The sequence below is a fragment of the Panthera uncia genome (assembly GCF_023721935.1).
Source record: "Panthera uncia isolate 11264 chromosome A3 unlocalized genomic scaffold, Puncia_PCG_1.0 HiC_scaffold_11, whole genome shotgun sequence".
Taxonomy (NCBI): Eukaryota; Metazoa; Chordata; class Mammalia; order Carnivora; family Felidae; genus Panthera; species Panthera uncia.
Window position 1 is genome coordinate 22,801,134 of NW_026057578.1, and position 22,039 is coordinate 22,823,172.

The 22,039-nt window shown below is 42.9% G+C and overlaps 1 protein-coding gene across 1 annotated transcript in view; it reads right to left on the reverse strand.

Moving 5' to 3' along the window:
- CNBD2 (cyclic nucleotide binding domain containing 2) overlaps positions 1-14,400 on the reverse strand; it is a 50,655-nt gene extending 36,255 nt beyond the window's left edge. The window contains exons 1-4 of the mRNA XM_049650872.1: positions 14,101-14,400; positions 10,043-10,180; positions 7,520-7,573; positions 2,952-3,115 (exon numbers count right to left, since the gene is read on the reverse strand). Coding sequence (XP_049506829.1) covers positions 2,952-3,115; positions 7,520-7,573; positions 10,043-10,180; positions 14,101-14,175 — 431 coding nt within the window. The 5' untranslated portion in view covers positions 14,176-14,400. The remainder of the gene's footprint in view (positions 1-2,951; positions 3,116-7,519; positions 7,574-10,042; positions 10,181-14,100) is intronic.
- Positions 14,401-22,039: the final 7,639 nt, after the last annotated feature.

A 22,039-nucleotide genomic window follows, 5' to 3' on the forward strand; every position in this document is an offset into this window, starting at 1 on the left:
ATTTCATGTATCAGTTGGCCATCTGGATGTCTTCTCTGGAAAAGTGTCTATTCATGTCTTCTCCCCATTTCTTTACTGGATTATTTGTTTTCTGGGTGTTGAGTTTGGTAAGTTCTTATAGATTTTGGATACTAACCCTTTATCTAACATGCCATTTGAAAATATCTTCTCCCGTTCTGTTGGTTGCCTTTTAGTTTTGTTGATTGTTTCCTCTGCTGTGCAGCAGCTTTTCATCTTGATGAGGTCCCAATAGTTCATTTTTTATTTCCCTTGCCTCCAGAGACATATCAAGTAAGAAGTTGCTGTGGCCGAGGTCAAAGAGGTTGCTGCCTGTTTTCTCCTGTAGGATTTTGATGGTTTCCTGTCTTATATCTATGTCTTTCATCCATTTTGAATTTATTTTTGTGTATGGTATAAGAAAGTGGTCCAGTTTCATTCTTCTCATGTTCCAGTTCTCCCAGCACCATTTGCTAAAGAGACTGTGTTTTTTCCATTGGATACTCTTTCCTGCTTTGTTGAAGATTAGTTGGCCATATATATTTGTGGGTCCGTTTCTGGGTTCTCTATTCTGTTCCATTGATCTGTGTGTCTGTTTTTGTGCCAATACCATACTGTCTTGATGATTACAGTTTTGTAATATAGGCTAAAGTCCGGGACTGTGATGCCCAAGTTTTGTTTTTCTTTTTCAACATCACTTTGGCTATTTGGGATCTTTCATGGTTCCATACAAATTTTAGGATTGTTTGTTCTAGCTCTGTGAAGAATGCTGGTGTTATTTTGAAATGGATTGCACTGAATGTGTCGATTGCTTTGGGTAGTATTGACATTTTAACGATATTTCTTCCTCCAATCTATGAGCATGGAATATTTTTCCATTTCTTTGTGTCTTCTTCAATTTATTTCCTAAGCTTTCTATAGTTTTCAGTGTATAGGTCTTTTACCTTGTTGGTTAGGTTTACTCCTAGGTATTTTATAGTTTTTGGTGCAATTGTAAATGGGATTGATTCCTTGATATCTCTCTCTGTTGCTTCAATTATTGGTATATAGAAATGCAGCCAGTTTCTGTGCATTGATTTTATCTCCTATGAATTCATGTATCAGCTCTAGCAGTTTTTTGATGGAGTCTTTCGGGTTTCCATGTGGGGTGTCACGTCATCTGCAAAGAGTGAAAGTTTGACATCTTCTTTGCCAATTGATTTCACTCATATGTGGAATTTGAGAAACTTAACAGATGAACATAGGGGAAGGGAAGGAAAAATAAGATAAAAACAGAGAGGGAGGCAAACCGTAAGAGACAAATATAGAGAACAAAATGAGGGTTGATGGGGGGGTTAAATGGTTGACGGGCATTAAGGAGGGCACTTTCAGGATGAGCACTGGGTGTCATATGTAAGAGATGAATCACTGGGTTCTACTCCTGAAGCTAAGACTACACTGTATGTTAACTAACTTGAGAATAAAAAAAAATAAGAAAAGAAAAGAAAATATCAAGTAGCCAAAGACAATTTTAACATTGCACTGATCATTGCACTGATGAGGATACTGAGGCTCGGAAAGGTTAAGCAGCTTGCCTGAGGTCGCACCTCAGAGTGGCAGCTGCAGCATTAAATTACAGAGCTTCTACCTCCACCTCCATGATTCTTTTTCTTTGCATGACATGTTCTGCCTGCTATGGAATCTTACTTTAAGACAGTGGTGACTTGCTCTTCTTCACTGAGCTAGAACAAAGCAGATGGTTCCTTCTGCCTGAACGTTCTTGTCTTACACCTCTACTTGTCAAATATACCTACTCAAATGACACCTCTTCTCTGAATCTGCTTTGGCCAAGCCAGCTGGAGTGTCCCCTCCTCTCCTGGGCTTATTACCTGTGAAACAAATCCTGCATGGGTCATAGTCACATGTGATTATGTGACCTGTGACCTCCACAAAGGAAGATACCAGGGCAAAGACCTCAAGTGTCTTCACATCCTAGATTTTTAAGACAGGCCTTACCTCAAATATTCTGCTGTGCTTCCCCTCTTAAGCCATTGAAATGCCTGAGAAAGACAATGTTTCCACACACACACCTCTTAGACTTTTCTAGTACCAGATATTTACATAGTGCTTTTTTGTGCCATGCATCCTTTGACAATCTGGTGAAGCCTTCACAGAATAATGTTTTAAATATATAAAATAAAATACAGCAGAATTACAATTAAAAATTACCTTTTAAAATCCAAATTGTGGAATGGTATAGCAACCATTCCACATATTCAGTGCCATGTTAAGGCACTGAATAACCAGATCTAGCAGCAGATCTAATTACTACCGTAATTTCAAAGAGGTGAGGAATATAAATTATTTTTTGAGAAACCTGCAGCAACATGAATGTGTAATATTGGTGATTTCTTTTGGAGAAAAAGTCATGGGAATAGGTAATACTGTAGTGGTTCATTACATACATCCATGACTGAAGGAAATGATACATTTTAGTTAGGGATTAATGAAAACAGATACAAGTTTTTTTCTTATCCAAGTTCACACACTCTTACCTTAGGTTCCTATCTGGACATAGGACAATCACCTGTGATCCATTGTGGCTTTTAGGGCTTGGATTTGAGTCTCAGCTCTACTCCCTAATACGTGGGTGACAGAGCATGAGTCATTCTTACTACCTGAACCTGTTTCCTCATCTGAAAAAGGAGGGAATTGGGCCAGATCCTTTCTGAGGTTCCTATCAAACCCTTGCCAGATTCAGTGGCTCCTTAATTCTCGTAGACTCTCAGTAAATGAAGGAGATCAACTGTGCCACAAGAATACCAAGGAGCACTAAGGTGAACTGACAGACAGCAATGAACTGACAGACACGGCTGAAATGCCATGGAGACGCTAAGAGACCTGCCATGGCCTTGTCAGGAAGGCTCTTCCTGCCCAGCCCGGCACAGGTGGCAAGGGGTGTGCCCCTCACTAACCGTTCAAAGCGCATGACTCTGGCCAGGAGCAGCTGCAGGGGCTCTGAGTAGTTGCGGTAGCTGTTCAGAACCTGCAGGAGGTTATAGAGGGCCTGGATCTCAGGCTCTGTCCTCCAGGAAGGCAGCTTCTGCATGATCTGAATGGCCCTTGGAGGAAGGTGACCCTGGGAAGAGAGGGCCAGAGTGACACACAAGACCTAGCAGAATGCCCCAGGGGCCAGTGGGCAACTCCCCACACTCCTGCTTTTTATGCTTTCCCACCCCCGATACAATAGTGGCTGACACGTAATGAGTGCTTTGTGTGCCCAGCATCAGGGTATGCATCTTACATGCACCATCTAACTGCACCTTTGCCCAGCCCAAGAAATGAGGCACAATTACTATTCCCATTTGACAGATAAAGACACTCGGGCAGGATCATAAGCTAGATCTGCTACATGCCCATGCCCGTATCTGCAACTCCAACTATACTGCCTGTGCCGTTCAGTGACCACTCCGAGTCAATATGGGGCTCCTGGGCTCCAGAGGCCTCTAGCATATGCATACTGCAGTCAGGGGAGACCTCCCTCACCTCAGCCTATATCTTAGCATGCTATAGGAGACTAAGGAATAAAGAGAACCCACAGAAACTAACGCTGGTGAACCAGGATTCATGGACCAGAGGGCGGACAGATCTACCCATTCACCCACCACTCCCACCTGCTGGGAAAGTGGTACTTGAATTGTTAACACCCCTTCTGGTTGTCCATTGCACTTAGCATAAAATCTTAACTCCATACCCTAGCCAAGGGGACCCACATGGTCTGACTCCCTACCCTCCCTACTCCTCACAAACTCACCTCCTGCCTCTCTCCTGTGTCCTCCAGTCTCTAGCTTTCTACCCATCTCCTGCAGGTGCCAAGCTCACTTCTGTCCTGTGGTCCTTGCTTGGGTTGTTTCCTCTGTCTGGAATGTCCTTCTCCTGGATTTTCACATGGCTGCTTCCTCCTTTTTATTCAGTTCTCAGCTCCTATGTTACCACATCCTCAGGGAGTCCCTAATGGATCATTTGACCTAGAATAGTAGGCCCCCTTCCCAGCAGTCTGTAGTCTCTGAATCATTTCTTTCAAAGCAATTAATACTTTGTGAAATGACCTTATTCCTTTTTGTTAATGTGTTTATTATCTGTCATTTCCCCTTCCTACACACACACACACACACACACACACACACACACACACACACACACCCTGCCTCACTCACTCTAGAACTGCACTATCCAATATGGTGGCCATTAGCCACATGTGTGGCTATTTAAATTTAAACTAAATTAGATTAAAAAAATAAGTTCCTCAGGGGACACCTGAATGGCTCAGTTTATTAACTGTCCAACTCTTGGTTTCAGCTCAGGTCATGGTCTTGTGGTTTAGTGGGTTCAAGCCCCATGTCGAGCTCTGCACTAGCAGCACAGAGCCTGCTTGGGATTCTCTATCTCCGTCTCTCTCTGCCCCGCCTCCACTCACATTGTCTCTGTCTCTCTAAAAATAAACTTAAAAAAAAATAAACTTAAAAAAAAAAAGTTCCTCAGTCACACTAGCCACAAGGGCTATATGTGTCTGCTAGCTACTATACAGGACAACACAGACAACTGAATGCTTCCATTATCTCAGAAAGTTCCATTGGATATAGGTGTTCTAGAATACAAGCCCCAATATAAACACGATAGTGGCTTCATCTATCTTATTTACCCCACTCTAGAATAATGCCTCACAGGTAGTAGGCACTCAACAAAATAAAAATAAAAATTTATGGAAAGAATGAATGTAAGAAGACTTACATAAACGTAGTTGTCACAGAAGCCAAAAGAAAGTGGGACATGATGAGTTCTGGACCATAGATCTGAAGCCTTGCGTGTTCACACACAAGGGCAGTGTTTCTCAGTGATTAATAATGCACAGGCTCTGGTGCCAGGTACCTGGGTTTGAACCTTGGCCTGCTCCTTCCTAGCTGTGTGTCCTGGGACAAGTCACTTCTCTCTGAGCCTTCCCTATCTGAGAACAGCAGAACCTAACTGTATAAATAGCAGAGCTAATACATGTAAAGGGCTTACAATAGGCCCAGCTCCCAGTGAGGACTATGGAAGTGTTGGCCATTTTTAAGGTCTGAATCCAATCTTCTTCCTTCCTAACCCTCTCTTGCTATCAATAACCCACTGAGATTCCTCTACAGGGTTGATTTATGACAAAACACAGATCCCTCTGCTTTCTATGAACAGAACTGATTCTTTGGGTCCACGAGGGGCCCTAATTCTTTTAGGAAATCTCTCTTGCCACACCCAGTCTTCAGAGACTCCCTTCTCTGGATTCCTATAAAACTTATTCTGTTATTTAACTTGCCAGGTAAGTTACCTCACCTTAATTTCTACTTAGCTCCTTGAGGATCGGTGGGGATGTTACACCACCTAGTATCCCCACAACCAAACACAGATCTAAGCTTAGACCTCAAAAAAAAAAAAAGAAAAGCACAGAAAAGAAAAGAGAAGAGAAGAGAAGAGAAGAGAAGAGAAGAGAAGAGAAGAAAAAAAGTCTGGGGAAAAGGGAGTATAATTCAAACAGGGCTGGGGAGACTTGGGTCCTACCTGCTTCTAGGGGTTCATAGCCTCCCTTGCTTCAGGCCAGCTACACCTCATTGTGTTCCACTAGCATACAGGAAGGATTAAGGAAAAAAAAGAGGGACTGCCCATAATCCTACCACCCAGATTTAGTCATTAACATCTGGCATACTCATTTCTGGCCTTTTTCTTATATATAAATAAAAATTTTGAAAATAACATTAGTTTTCCATTAAAAATCAGAACAATATACATGCTTACAATCTCCTTTTACCGTACCACCTCCAATTCAAATCTGCTCTCCACCACCAGGGTTTGCCCTTTTTATGTATTAATATATACTCATGCATATACATACAGCCACAGTATAGAGGGTTACAGTATAGATGGTTGCTTTATTTTTTATTTACATAAATGTCAGACTTCAGATATGGTTTCTGCAACTTGCTTTTTCCCCCAATTTTTTTCACTATGTTTTTGAAATGTACCCATTGTTTCCAATGTCTCACAACTGCTATAACAAACAAGTCTATGATTTTAAGGCTCTATGAGTTATGTAACCATCATCGCAATTGATTTCAGAACCAGTTCATCACTCCATAAAGAAAACAAGTGCCCATTAGCAGTCAGTCACTCAAAGGGCAGGTTTATGTAATCAGAGCCAGAGTTAGATAACTCCTAGAGGAAGCTGAGAGGCCCTGCCTATACAATGGATGTTTTCCTTTGTGCCCTCTTCTCTCTCTCTGCTGCCCTGCACAGAACTGCCTCCATCTTTGGAATTTTGTGGCTCTCAGAGTTTCTCCTGCCTCAAGAGTAAAGCTTGGATAACCATCAATGTCCAGTGTCAGACACCGGCCAGTCTGGAAAGTTGGAAAAAAAAAAAACAAACCCAGAATTTGGTTGACTTAACATCATGGGGCATGAGAAAGTAGATCATGCCCAGGAGAAACAGGCAACAGAAGCCGTACCCTGGCTCCAAGGAGGGAGAGGGGGAGAGAGTGGCCCAGGTGGTCCTGATACCAGTTACAAAACTATTGTCCTCCCATCCCTGAGAGAAACACCAACATGGCTACCCCAGGCCAGGGTCAAGTCAGGTCTCACTGGTAAGAACTTCAAATCCTTCCTATAAATAGGTAGACCCCTTTAAAATTTAAATTAAATTTAAAATTTTAATTTAATATCCAAGATTTGGTGGGAAGAAACTGGGAAGATAACAGTTCTTGAAATTCAGAGAACAAGTCACATGTCCAAAGCCTCACCCAGATATGAGTCATTCACTCCCCAGAATGGCCATCTGATACCCATGTGGGAGACAGGTGTACCCAGTGTCTCTCAGAAAACTTGAAAGAGGGACGCCTGGGTGGCTCAGTCGGTTAAGTGGCCGACTTCGGCTCAGGTCACGATCTCGCGGTCCGTGAGTTCAAGCCCCGCATCAGGCTCTGTGCTGACAGCTCAGAGCCTGGAGCCTGTTTCAAATTCTGTGTCTCCCTCTCTCTCTGACCCTCCCCCGTTCATGCTGTCTCTCCGTCTCAAAAATAAATAAACGTTAAAAAAAAATTGTTAAAAAAAGAAAACTTGAAAGAGTCAGAATTCACACATAAGCCTGGGCTTTTCCCACCACCCTGATAATTTCTCCTCTGCCTGGAGCTCTCACAGCCTCTGCTTTGCCTTTGGCTGTGTGTCCACAGGTCCAAGTACAGGAGCTCTTCCCTGCTGGTTCTGCTCAGCTTCTAAGGCAACAACAGGTTCAGGGGAGGGGCGGGGTTCACAGCCTTGGAAAGTCAGGACTGGGATCTTGGGATCACTGAGATCAGCTAGTTTATAGATGAGGAAACTAAGAGGCTAGCTCAGGATGACACACTGGCTTCGTGGCAGAACCTGGACTAAACCCAGCTGTCCTGATACTCAGCCCAATGCTACTTCCAGGCCATCATGCAGAAAGAAAATTCCCAGCCAGCAAGGTCAGAGTTATACATACCTCCTCTGCAACAAAGTCCATGGTATCAAATGTGATTCGGCCTTGCTTCCTTTTCTGGGGGGAACAAAAAGGAATGAGGAAGAAGAAAGAGAATCAGCAAGAGTGCTCCTAAAATCTTACACTTAAACCCTCCGGCGTCCCCATCCCCATGGTGGTCAGGAAGCCACAGGAACCCTTCTACCAGCTGGCCCTCTCATATCTACCTCAAAGGCCCAAATTCAGACCCAGACTTAGGCCCAGAATTGACAATGTGTCATTGTAAATATGGGCTGGGGGAGGATAAAGAGAGGAAGGATGGAAAGAGAAAAGAAAGAGGGGGAAAGAAGCAAATGGGAAAGTGGAGAGGGACAAAAAGGGATAAAATGGAGGCACCGATGAAGCCAATCTTCACCAAGTGCCTATAAGGAGCCAAGCATGTGCTTCTTCCTTATTTATTCCATTTCATCATTAGGACAAAGCAGGTATTACTGAGCTCCATTTTGAACTCGAGGTGAGTGAAGGAACCTTCCCAAGGATCACACACTGAGTATACAGTCTTCTTCTAGAATATGGCCAGGAGGAGGAGGTGTAAGAGATCTTAGGCATGAACCAACCCAACTCTATCTCCTAATGGATGCAGGGGAGTTGTGCATCCAGGGGATGCATGCAGGGGAGTTGAAAGGTAGAGGAAGAGGCAGAGAGAAGGGGGAGGATATGTTAGGAGCAGCTGGGGAGAAGGAAAGGGACAAACAAGGCCCTGACCACCATCTGAGCCAAACCAGGACCCCCACCCATCTGTCTAGGTAGGCATACCTCAGGTCCTCCCCACCCAACTGCCCCATATATAGCTTGTGTACCTGTATGGTGCTTCTCAAGAAGGCCAGTGAAGGAAAGCAGTGGTACTCAGAAAGATACGAATTCACATGCTCTGATGAAAACTGGTCTCTCTACCCAACCCTACACTCCGGCCCCCCAGCTCTCTGCCCATTGCACATATGACTCCCATAGGCTGCCGTTGAGAGGCTTCTGCTCTGCTCAAGGCCACCCTGCCTAGGCAATGTTGTTTGGCCTCACACTTCCCCAATGACAAGACTGATTTGGGTCTTCAACTTCCAAATGCCCAGGCACCAGCTCAAGTCTTCTGGTAAACAAAGACTCCCGTTACCACTGCATGATGACACCCTGAGTCAGAATGTCCTTGCTGACAGCAAACCTCAGTCTCTCAGGTTCCAATTCTTCCACTTCATCCCCTCCCAACTTATGGCCCAACCACAGGGCAGAATCTGGCTGCAGACTCAGTTGGTTTGGCCAGAATAATGTCTTTAAAATATATGAATTTGAGGGGCACCTGGGTGGCTCAGTTGGTTGAGCTTCCAACTCCAGCTCAGGTCATGATCTCACAGTTTGTGGGTTGTCCCTCCCCTCCCCGCCCTCAAAAATAAATATTAAAAAAAATTTAATATATGAATTTGAATGTCTTTAGATACGGCATTCTCTTCCTTTCTGCAGACCCAGAGGCCCCAACTCCCTGCTACATCTTAAACTCAGCCCCACATACCTGCTGGCCCCTTCAAGACCAATCTAAGACTGCCTTTCTTTCACTCATCAGCACTGCCCATATCCCTCTCCTTCAGAAACCATTTGGGGCAAATTCTTGGACTGAATCACTGGGTGGAGTTAGGAAGCAGGGCTGAATCTAGTCACTCTAGGCACAAAAGGAAAATGGGCAGAGTTCATCCAGGGATTGGGAAAAACTCTGGAGTCCTGGATGGTAATGAAGACACTTTTGGGGATCCAGAACAGGTTAACAGAAGGTGATCAACTTTTCTGAGCTAAAAAGGGCACATGAGCTATCACTGGCATAAACTGCAACCTTCTAGAAAATCTAGACAGCATGGTCTCCAGAGTGAGCAGGGCCATGCATGTGTTCCCTTGTTTAAATGGGGGGGGGACAGGAAAGAAGATAGAGAAGATGAACAGTGGTAGGCATTCAGAAAACCCGGACTCTAATGAGACTTCTGGATTTCTCTGGCTCCTTTGATTCCCACTGATATGGAGATAGCTTCTTCCCCACTCCGGATGTTTCTTTCTACATGGAGGTAGTTGCACTGGTAGAACACTACCGGCCCCTTTCTTGCACATTGAGAAGGAGCGACTTAAACTCCTTGGTGAATTTTGGAAAGAAAAACTGGGTGTGATCATTCCTTCTCTGTCCCTCTGAGCCCACATTCTGCTCTGTCCTCCTCTGTTGTGAATGTGGGGCAGGAAGTCCTGGTCCACAGTGGAGGCCTGCCTTGGTCCAGCACTGTCTCTGGGCACATAAGGTTGTCTAATTTGGGGATGTAGTTCTAGGTCATCCTCTCACTTGATGATATAAGTCACTTCTCCAATAGAAGTCCCATTGTTAACAAAAGTGACAGATGGGTCTCCTATCTGTCTTTCCCTTTGTCTTCTGTTGGTTCAGAATATGGACTAGGAAGTGGGGTGCTATTTATTGGACCCCCCCCTTAAGCCCTCATAATCCTGCCAAGGCCAGCTGCTTACATCCCAGAAGGAAAAGATAGGGTGCTTTCTGTGAGGAGTCTCAATGATCTGATATTCCCGAAATCCCCCAAGGCCTTGGCGGAACATTTTACACACTCGGATCATCACAATGATATCCTTGGTGAGCCGGTACAGCCCCTGTGGAAACAAAACAAACAAGATCGTAGAAACCATTTGTTTTTAACAGCCACCAGCACGCTGGACATTGCTAACAAGATGAGATGGAAGAGTGGTGTGCCAGAGCCATGGTTATGTTTTCGGAAAGTTTTCAAGCCTGTTCAAATCATGTTGGTAGCTCAAAAATGACCACAGCGGGGAGTATTTATGCCGCAGAAACAGATAACTACTACAAATGGGAGCACCTCCCTCCCCAAGAGCTGGTCATGTAAAATATTCACCAACCCAGCTCTAGTTATATACCAAGTCCTTCACTTTGGTCCAGAAAACAGCACAAATAACAGTAGGGTACAGTGATGCAAAGAGCTTGTATTTTGGAATTAGATGGATCTGAGGAAAGAACAGTCAAGCAGATGCAACACTGCTGGCTTTGAAGACAGAGGAAGGGGGCCGTGAGCCAAGGGATGTAAGTAGTCTCTAGAAGCTAGAAAGTCCAGGAAATGCATTCTTCCCTAGACTCTCAAGAAAGGAATGCATCTCTCTTGGTACATGGATTTTAGCCCAGGGAGACCCATGCCAGACTTCCAGCCAATGTAAGATAATATAATCTGTATTAAGCCACTAAACTGTGCGATATGTTTTTTTTTAAGTTTATTTATTTATTTTGAAAAAGACAAAGACAGCCCAAGTGGAGGAGGGGCAGAGAGAGAGGGAAAGAGAGAGAATCCCAAGCAGGCTTTGTGCTGCTGGTATAGAGCCCAACTCAGGGTTCAAACTCATGAAACCGCGAGATCATGATGTGACCCAAAACCAAGAGTTGGACGTTTAACTGATGGAGACGCCCAGGCACCCCTAAATTGTGTCATATTTTAGTTAACAGAAGTGATAGGAAACTAATATAATCACTCATCCAAGCTGGGCCATCGATTCCACGCATTCCTTGAACCTGGGAATTTGGAATTGGAACTGAGAACAAATCAGACTCTTTATCCCAGTATGAATTTGGGAGTAAGGGCAGTCACCCTCTGCCTGCCAAGTAAAAATACAGGGCATAGGGAAACAAGTTCAACACCACAGAGACAAATCCAGAATGTGAGGCAATCTACAAGTCAACTAACCCAGTTTCTTAAGAGACATACAAATAAATGTAAAGCATGAACCTTGATTGGACCCTGATTCATAATAACAAGCTGTAAAAGCCATTATTTAGGGACAAATAAGGAAATTGAATATGACGAGAGATTAGATGATATTAGGGAATTAGTGTTAATTTTCTTAATATTATAGTGACATTGTAATTATGTCTTTATTTTTAAGAAGTGTCATAGAAAATGCATCTTCCTCTCAAATGATTCAGCAAACACACACCTATGCACAAACACAAACACAAATACGTACAATGTGGCAAAATGCTGACTGTTATATCTAAGGGGTGATCATTACATATACTGCAACTTCTGTGCTTGAAAATTTCTATAATTAAACAAATTCAAAAGCTAAAAACTTTTATTAACTTCTGTTAATAAGGACATAATAAATAAAATGAAAAGACAAACTGAAGACTGGAATATATTGGCCATGCACATAATCAACAAAGGATTACTATCCAAAATTACAAAGAATAGCTATTACAAAAAATTACTATCCCAAACTGTTTTTTAATTTTAAAGAATTCTATAAATCAAAGGAAAAATACATATAACCCAAAAGAAAAATGAACAAAGGATATGAATAGGTAATGCAAAAGTAAAACTCAGATTACCTGTAAGTAATGAAAAGAGGGGGCACCCGGGGGTGCCTGGGTGGCTCAGTTGGTTAAGCATCTCACTTCGGCTCAGGTCATGATCTCGCTGCTTGTGGGCCCTGCGTCAGGCTCTGTGCTGACAGCTTGGGACCTGGAGCCTGCTTTAGATTCTGTCTCCCTCTCTCTCTCCCCCTCCCCTGCTTCATGCTCTGTCTCTCTCTCTCTCTCTCTTTCAAAAATAAATATACATTAAAAAAAAATTTTTTTTAAAGAAAAGAGGGGCACCTGGCAGGTTCAGTCGGAGCAGCATGCTAGTCTGAATCTCGAGACTGTGAATTTGAGCCCCACATTGGGTGTGGATATTACTTAGATAAAAATTTTAAAAAAAGAAGATGAAGAAGAAGAAAGAAAGAAAGGAGGGAAGAAGGGAAGGAGGGCTGTGGGGGGGGGGTAAGAAACGGGTGCCTGGATGGCTCAATCAGTTAAGCATCCAACTCTTGATTTTGGCTCAGGTTCATGAGATTGAGCCCCACATTGGGCTCCACGCTCAAAGTGTGAAGCTTGCTTGGGATTCTCTCTCCCTCTCTCTCTGCCCCTCTCACGCTTGCTCACTCTCTCTCTCTCTCTAAAAATAAATAAACTTTAAAAAATATACATGGAAGGAAGGAAGGAAGGAAGGAAGGAAGGAAGGAAGGGAGGGAGGAAAGAAGTAAGGGAGGGAGGGAAGGAGAGAGAGAGAGGGAGGGAAAGAGAGGAAGGAAGGAAAGAAGCAAGGAAGGAAGCAAGGAAGGGAGGGAGGGAAGGAAAGGGGTGCCTGAATGGCTCAGCTGGTTAAGCATCTGACTTCAGCTCAGGTCATGATCTCACCATTTGTAAGTTCGAGCCCCACATTGGGTTTCTCTGTCTCCTTCTCTCCCTGCCCCCCACCTCAAAATAAATACACTTAAAAATTAAAAAAAAAAAAAAAAAGGAAAGAAGGAAAGATTCTGGGGGCACCTGACTGGCTCAGTCAGTGGAGCATGCAAATCTTGATCTCAGGGTTGTGAGTTTGAGCCCTATGTTGAGTGTAGAGAGTACTTAAAAATAAAACCTTAAATTAGAAAGAAAGAAAAGGAAGGAAGGAAGGAAGGAAGGAAGGAAGGAAGGAAGGAAGGGGGGGAGGGAAGGAAGGGGGTGGGAAGGGGAGGGGAGGAACATTACTAGAGATAACAGAAAGTAAGTTAAAGTGACAACGATACCATTTTATGCTTACCAGATTTGGGGAATGGAAGGCATTTCCCATGGGAAAAGCTGAAAACAACTGAATGTATCAACACATTATAAGACAGTAAGAGGAGTGAACATAGCACTAGAGTTGTTTGTACATGTATGTCTATGTGGGTAAAGCTCACACAAAATTTTGAGTGAAAAAAAGGTTGAAAAATGATGCCATTTTTGATACCACTTAAAAAAATGTGCTACATGCTATGTTGCTTACAAATAAATACAAATGTAATAAAATTTTTAAATCTAGATAGGAAGGGTACACATCCTCAGGAAAGTGGTCACCAGTGAGGAGGAACAGAATGGGATGGTAAGAAGGTTCACCTGTAACTGTAATGTTTTCTTTGAAAAATACATATCTGCAGGAAATATGGAGAAAGTTTTTATAAATAAAATTAATACTCATCACATACCAATTTTCCATTGTCAGGCACTATTCTAAGCCCTCTATATGTATTGGCTCATTTAGCCCTCAACAATAAATCAATTCAGTAGATACTATCATCACCTTTACAGAGGCAAAAACAGGCACAGCAAATCAAGTAACTTGCCTAATACTAATATTAGTCATAGGACTAACAGGTGATAGGATTTGAACCCAGCAGTCTGGCTCCAGGGTCCATAAATTTAACCTATCACTCTGTCCTGCTGCCAGGCCTTATTCTCTCTGGATTTCACAATAGCAGGAAAGGTGGATACAGAGCCGTTCTTAGGGGCTTGGAGTGTAGCCTGTGGTAAGCCCATTGTCAAGAGGAAAGGAAGGGGTCAGGATTCAGTCTTTCTGAAGCCTAACATGGAAGTCTACCCTTTGTGCCACGCTGTAACCCCAAAAGGTGCAGGGTGGGCCCCCTCCTACACCTGCCTCTCCCTTCCTCAAAATACCTGTCTGTGCAACCTCCCACTCTCCCCTCCCAGGACCCCTGACACTCCTCACCAGTTCCTTCTTCAGGATCTGCCATGAATAAGACACTCTATATCTCCTCATGGTTCCTGAGCTGGCAAATGGCATAACGAGCCCCTTTGCCTTTCAAGGGTAGGACCACAAATCCTTCCCAAAGAATCCACTTATATTAGAAACAAATAGCTTCCTGCAGTGGCAAGGTAGAAGCTCCTCTCCACTCCTCATACCCTACCAACAGCTTCTGAAAGCCTTGAGTTCTGAGAAAATCTCATTCTCAGAATCTCCTTACGTCACAATGGAGGGTTCTGGAAGAGAAGGCAGTGGGAAGGAATTGGAATCTGGGAGTCTAATATTTATTGAGCACCAACAGGCATTATCTTATTTATCCTCACAACAACCACAAGGTGAGGGGCCTCCTACCCAGTCCCTACATAAGACTGAGGCTCCAAGTAGCTAACTGACTGCCAATCATGGGGCCGTCTTAAAGGAAGTAGGAGGTTTCTGGGCTGGGAGGAGGAGCACCCAACACCTCAGCCTAGGGGGCACTCCGAGGCTTAGAACTTGGCAGACCCTGAAGTGTTGTTGTATGGCACTGTCCTACAAATCTTGTTAAATCAGCAAATCAGGAACACTCAGAAAATCAGAAGTCCTCCAGAGACACCTAGGTGGCTCAGTCGGTTAAACGTCTGACCAGTTCAGGTCATGATCTCATGTTTCATGAGTTCGAGCCCCACATCGGGCTCTGTGCTGACAGCTCAGAGCCTGGAGCCTGCTTCAGATTCTGTGTCTCCTTCTCTCTCTCTGCCCCTCCCCCACTCACACTCTGTCTCTCTCTCTCAAAAATAAATAAACATTAAAAAGAAAAAAAATCAGAAGTCCTTGGCTAAATGAGGTTAAAATGTTGAAAGGAATTTGGTGGCTAGAACTCAATGACTCTGAGGTCCTTCCAAAGGTAGAGAAGAATATAGGATCTAAAGTACTGCCATCTACTAGATTAAAGATGGCAGTTGATCATCCCAATTTTCTCTCATACAAGAATCTTCAATAAAAAACGACGACTCTGGGTGCTGCGTGGCAGTTAAGCGTCTGACTCTTGATTTCGGCTCAGGTCATGATCTTGCAGTTCATGGGTTTAAGTCCAGTGTCGAGCTTCACACTGACAGCATGGAGCCTGCTTGGGATTCTCTCTATCCCTCTCTCTCTGCCCCTTCCCTGTCCTCTCTCTCTCTCTCTCTCAATAAATACATAAACTTGAAACAAAACGAACAAAAAACCCTGATGACTTCAAGTACTGCATGATTTGCCATTCCTAACCAGCTACACCTATCTGCCAACCCTCTACCCACTGACTGCCAAATGGAAGGACACAACATGGTGAAGACAGTCTGATGGTGAATAAGACCCAAGCTCTGAATTACTCAATTCAAAGGTCACCACTCCTAGGGTGAGCCACTAACCACTTACAAAGATGAGAAGAGATCAAATTGGTTTTTTTCCCCCTTACCTGGAGAAAAGATGCAAAGTACTCAGGGAAAACAGAGTACGTGAAAGTTTCAGACAAAAAGAGAGAAGAGCAGTGTGGGGCTTTTGCCTCCCCTTCCACAGACCTGGTCTTAAGGAAGGAAATACAAAAGTTTAGGGGATTTCTCAAACAAACCACTGGGGATGGGGAAGGCAAGAGAAATGGTGGGAGGTGGCTCTGGACAGGGAGGTATCTGATGGGTCCTGGGAGCTGCCTGACAGGCAAGTGATGTGGCGAGGACAGACTCACAAAGGGGGCATTGGAGGATACTGGTAAGTAGGACCAAGAACCTGATGAGACCCTGAAAGTAGACATTCCCTACTTCACCTCTTGCCAGCAGTGGTTGTATAATTTCCTTGGGAATTGGATCAGTATTGGGGAGAAAGAGGCAGGAAGTTTGGAGAACCTTGAACTGGCCTAAGATGAATCAATCAGCATGAAATTACATTCCCTCAAAATTACTGGACTGGATCTCAATTTACCTGAAGACATCTAAATTAAGTTGTCTATAAGGAGGCAGGCTGGAGACTCAGACATTAAAGTCAGCTCTAGAAATTAAAAAAAGTGTCATTTTTGTCCAAGTTTCTAATCTTATAATTGAACTGTTGCAGAATAGAATGTCAGAAAGGGCATTGGTCCTATTCTACTGTGATCTTGGGTAAATCACTTAACCACATTGGGCCTCACTTTCCTCCTTTTATTTAAAAAAATTTTTTGTAAGTTTATTTATTTTGAGAGAGAGAACACACATGCAAGTGGGGTAGGGGCAGAGAGAGAAGGGAGAGAGAATCCCAAGCAGGTTCTGCACTGTCAGCACAGAGCCTGATGTGGCACTTGAACTCACAAACCATGAGATCGTGACCTGAGCCGAAACCAAGAGTCCGGCGCTTGACAGACTGAGCTACCCAGGCACCCCATCCTCCTTTTAAAACGGAGTCAGAGGGCCCCCTGGGTGGCTCAATTGGTTAAGTGTCCAACTTTGGCTCAGGTCATGATCTCACAGCTCATGAGTTTGAGCCCCACATCGGGTTCTGTGCTGACAGCTCAGAGCCTGGAGCCTGCTTTGGATTCTGTGTCTCTCTCTTCCCTTCTCCCATTTGTACTCTGTCTCTCTCTCAAAAATAAATAAACATTTAAAAATTTTTTTCAAAAACTGAGTTAGAGTCAGTTCTACAAATAATTTCTTTTTAAGGTCCTTGTTTTGCTAATTGTAATAATTATGCAACAAACATTTATAGAGCTCCAACTACATACAAAGCGTGAAAAGGTGAATAAGACATGGTCTCTGTTCACAAGGAGTTCACAATATGGTGGAAATGGAAACCATAAGAGAAAGCCATAAGAGAAAGCTGGACTACAATAAAGCTATAAAGATAAATTGAAGAAAGGGCAGGGCCTGATCAGGGAGCATGAGATGTAGCTGGAATGTGAGATGCCCCAGAGTCCTGGCAGGAAGTAAGGCTGAGCAGGCAGAGGTCACAAACCAGCCACCCATGGGCCAAATTGGGCTTGCAGACTGCTTTATTTGACTCACATGGTATTCTGGTTAAAATATCATTAAAACTTAACTTGGTTATCTTTAGTTGGGGAATGGGCTCTCTAATTCACCAAAGTCCTCACCTCACAAAATCGTGTTAACTGCCAGGCACGTTACCTATTTGCAACCCCTAATATAGGATCTATACGGCCTCTTTCAGGCCTAAAGTCCTTTGACTATATAACCAGTGGTTGCAAAATTGTGGTCCACAGGCCATAACTAGCCTGCTGGCTTGTTTTGATAGTTTTAAAAAATTTTGAATTAGTTTGGGTGCCTGGCTGGCTCTGTCAGTAGAACATGCAACTCTTGATCTCAAGGTCATGAGTTCAAGCCCCAGATTGGGTGTAGAGATTACTAAAAATAACATCATTCAGAAATGCAAAGATGGTCAATAGAGAATCCATAATCTGTTAACGTGGCTAAGGAGAAAAATCATCTTATCTTCTTCATATATTTAAAAACTTTTTGAAGAGGTGTCTGACTGGCTCAGTGGGTGGAGTCTGCAACTCTTAATCTCGGAGTTCAAGCCCCATTGTTGGCTGTAGAGATTACTTAAAAATAAAAGAAAAAATATTTTTTTAAAAAAGAAAGAATTTTGGGGTGCCTGGCTGGCTCAGTGGGAAAAGTATGGGACTCTTGATCTCAGGGTGGTGAGTTTGAGCCCCACACTGGGTGTAGAGATTACTTAAACAAACAAACTTAAAAAAAATTTTTTTTTTTAATGTTTGAGAGGGCCACACTAATGAACAGGTCACTCTTGTAGACAAATAGGGCTCCAATGTGCCAGGACCTTAGTAAAACTGCACAGAGCATGCTTCAGAGCTGTCCCATTGGTTAAGGGCTACCCTGGTGGCATTCACTCGCTAGCTTTTCTGGACCGAGCAACCCATGGCCAGAGAAAACCCTCAGCGAAGCTGCTTAGAGTAGAAAGCTATCTTGTTGGCCTGTGCAAAAATGGCAAGTCAGGGGGTTAGAGCCAACAGAAAATGCCTGGGGCTGCAGGCCCCTGGGAGAGCTGGCAGAGTTCCAAATTCTCCCAAAAAGGTCAGAACACTTGAAGACAGACCCAACAGCATCTTCTGTAGAACGATGGTATGGTGAGGGCTGGGCTCTGCGAGCTTCCCTGGTGCCACTGGCATGTGGCAAGGAGAGCAGGGCATGTGGGCTGACAGGGAAATGCACACAGGCCATTTTGCAGCCCTGCAGCTGCCAAGCTCTATCTGCCGGAAGAGGAAAGAACTAAACCCATTCACTCACACAAAATCTGTCAGAAGGAGCTTTGCTAATGACCCTAAGACACTTTCTGCCAGTCTGGAATTCTACTTCAGTCCCTTCTCCACGCTTACCTCCAGCAAATGGCTGGTTCAGAAAGAACTCACTTCATTTAAAGGGGATTTATAATTAAAATAAATAAATAGCACCAGACCTATATATTACAGAAAAGTGGGAGAAGGAGGCAGGGAGCAAGAAAAACAAATGGCAGATAAAAGGCATGCATCAGAAAAAAAATTAACATGAAACAGATGATAATCATGAACAACAAAGAACTCAAAGGGCTTAATACATTTTAAAAACAAGAGTTTAAAGCAAAGGTGCAGAGAGTTCAAAGAGATGATGAAGCTACTGGAGGAGATGGCATTGGCAAAGGTCAGGAAAGAAGTGTTGTTTTGTTTTGTTTTTTAAAAAAACCCACCTCAAGGGGCGCCTGGGTGGCTCAGTCGGTTGGGCAGCCGACTTCGGCTCAGGTCATGATCTCGCGGTCCGTGAGTTCGAGCCCCGCTTTGGGCTCTGTGCTGACAGCTCAGAGCCTGGAGCCTTCTTCAGATTCTGTGTCTCCCTCTCTCTGACCCTCCCCTGTTCATGCTCTGTCTCTCCCTGTCTCGAAAATAAATAAACGTTAAAAAAAAAAAAATTAAAAAAATAAAAAAATAAAAAAAATAAAAAAACCCACCTCAGAATTGAAGATAATTTCAGAAACATCAAAAAAAGACGCTAGCCTTGCAGAGGTCAGGATTGCATAAAGCAAGTGAAGGAGTTGTCAATGAACAATTAAAATGGAACCAAGAAATAGCAGAGCTAACAGGTATGGAGATACACAGAGAGAGTGGAAGGGTTAAGTACATGGGTTTCTTCTACTTTTATAGCTGTAAATCTCTGTTTTTTAAGATTTTAAGTAATCTCTATATGCCAACATGAGGCTCAAACCTACAACCTCGAGATCAAGAGTGCACCGACTGAGCCAGCCAGGCCCCCCCTATAGCTGTAAATCTTAAGACGCCTTTTAAACCTGATAAACCACGAAACAGATGTATAAGCATATTTAAAGATATAAAGGGAACTAACAACAATAATTAAAAGTGGATGGGAAAGAATGAGAAAAAGAAGTATAACAATTATTCTTTTGTGACTTGAATTTTATACTGGGTGTATATATATCTCACCTATTAAAATGAATGCATCAATTTAAAAATTTTTTAATTTATTTATTTTGAGAGAGAGAGACAGAGACAGAGACAGAGAGAGAAGGAGAAAGAATCCCAAGCAGGCTCCATGCTGTCCGCGCAGAGCCCAGTGTGAGGCTTGAACCCATGAACTGTAAGATCATGACCTGAGCTGAAACCAAGAATCTGATGCTTAACTGAGACACCCAGGCTTCCCCCCCTCAAATTTTTTTATTAAGTAAACTCTAGCCCCAATATGGGGCTGGAACTCATGGCCCCAAGATCAAGAGTCGCATGCTCTACTGACTGAGCCAGCCAGGCACCTGTGAATATATCAATTTTTAAGTAATAAAACAAAATCAATGCAGTACAACACAGCTCCTAGTAAAGCACCACACTATAAACAGGTTCAGTGAAAACTAGAAACTGGGAGGGTTGCAATTGAATAAAAATAAATGAAAGGAGAAGATAGGGAAAGGATTATAAAGTATCCAGGTTTCTCAATTTACATTGGTTTATCACAAACAATAATTACTAATAACTGAGTTAACTACAAACATAATCCAGCCAGATTAAGCACCCTAGACCAGTTACCTCCAGTTCATCAAAACATCAAAAGATCTTTACCCGAAGATCAAACACATTTGATAAAAAAGGTTATCAAAAAGAAATTAATAAAGTCAGTAGAGAGATTAGGGCAAGCTTCCTAGACTTCATAATAAAAAATAAAACACACACACACACACACACACACACACACACAGGAACATCCTGGGGGCCTTTTATCCAAACCACCTCATTAGCTGAACCTGCTTTCTCTTCACCATGATCACAGTTGGCCTTCTGAAATGATGTATGTAGTATGTGGTGAGTGTAAATGAAATGATTAGATTACTAAATCTTTTGAAAATATGAATGTCCTGTCTACTTGTAACTTACCTTAAAAATTTCTATTTAACACCTCACATTAAGAAAATAATGCAAAATAACAACTGTTGGCAAGGATGGGGAAAAACTAGAACCAAAGTGCACTGATGGTGGGAATGTACAACGGTAGAGCCACTGTGGAAAACAGTACGGCAGCTGCTCAAAATTAACCATAGCATTACCATGATTCAACAATTCTACTTCTGGGTATATACTCAGAGGAATTAACAGCAGAAACTCAAAAAGATATCTGCATACCAATGTTCATGGCAGCATTATTTACAATAGTGAAAAGGTAGAAAAACCCAATGTCTGTTGACAAATGAATACCAAAATGCACAACATACATATAATGGAATATTCCTTAAAAAGGAAGGAAATTCTGGGGCGCCTGGGTGGCTCAGTTGGTTAAGCGGCCGACTTCAGCTCAGGTCACGATCTCGCAGTCCGTGAGTTCGAGCCCCGAGTCCGGCTCTGGGCTGATGGCTCAGAGACTGGAGCCTGCTTCCGATTCTGTGTCTCCCTCTCTCTCTGCCCCTCCCCCATTCATGCTCTGTCTCTGTCTCAAAAATAAATAAAACGTTAAAAAAAAAAATTTTTTTTTAAAAAAAGGAAGGAAATTCTGATACATGCTATAACTTTGATGAACCTTGAAAACATTATGCTAAGAAGCCAGACACAAAAGGACAAATATTGTAGGATTTCATTTATATGAGGTTCCTACAAGAGTCAAATTCACAGAGACAGAAAATAGAATGGTGGTCTCGGGGGCTAGGAGGGGTGAATGGGGAGTTATTATTTAATGGGTATAGAATTTCAGCTGGGGAAGATGAAAATTTGCTGAAGACAGATGGTAGTGATGGCTACATGACAATGTGAATGTACTTAATGCCACTGAACTATACACTTAAAGATAGTTAAAATGGTAAATTTTGTTTTGTAGATTATACCACAATTTTTCTTTAAGTTAAAAATAATAATGTTCCCCTTTTCTCTCCATTCCTAAATGATTGTCTAGAAGCCATAGGTGGGGCCAGCCATGGTGGGCATCTGCCTGGGGGGTGAAGGGAGGCTGTGGTGGGATAGCAAGTAGCACTGAAGCCTTGGGCAGGGTTGGGGGAATGGAAGCAACTACAGAAGACTAGCTACTTGTAAGAGGATAGGTCAAAGAAGACCTTGAGAGCCAAGTTTCTCTCTGTTGAAGAAGGGAATTAAGTGTATGGAAAGGGAGAAAACTGGAATAAACCCCCTGGCGTTAAACTTGAGGTAAAGTTGTTGGTGTGAACTCATGGATTTCTACAGAGAGAGAGAGACAGATGCAGAAACAGAGATATAAATATACGTGTGTGTATATATATATATATATATATATATATATATATATATACACACACACTGGTAAAAACACAAAAATTCAACTGAGTAAATTTGAAGATCTAATTGGCTTTATCAAACAATTCATAAATCATGCAGTACCTCCTCTAGCAAACAGAGATGCTTTGAAGAGTTATGCAAAATGGAAGGGTTTCACAGAGAAGAGGTGGG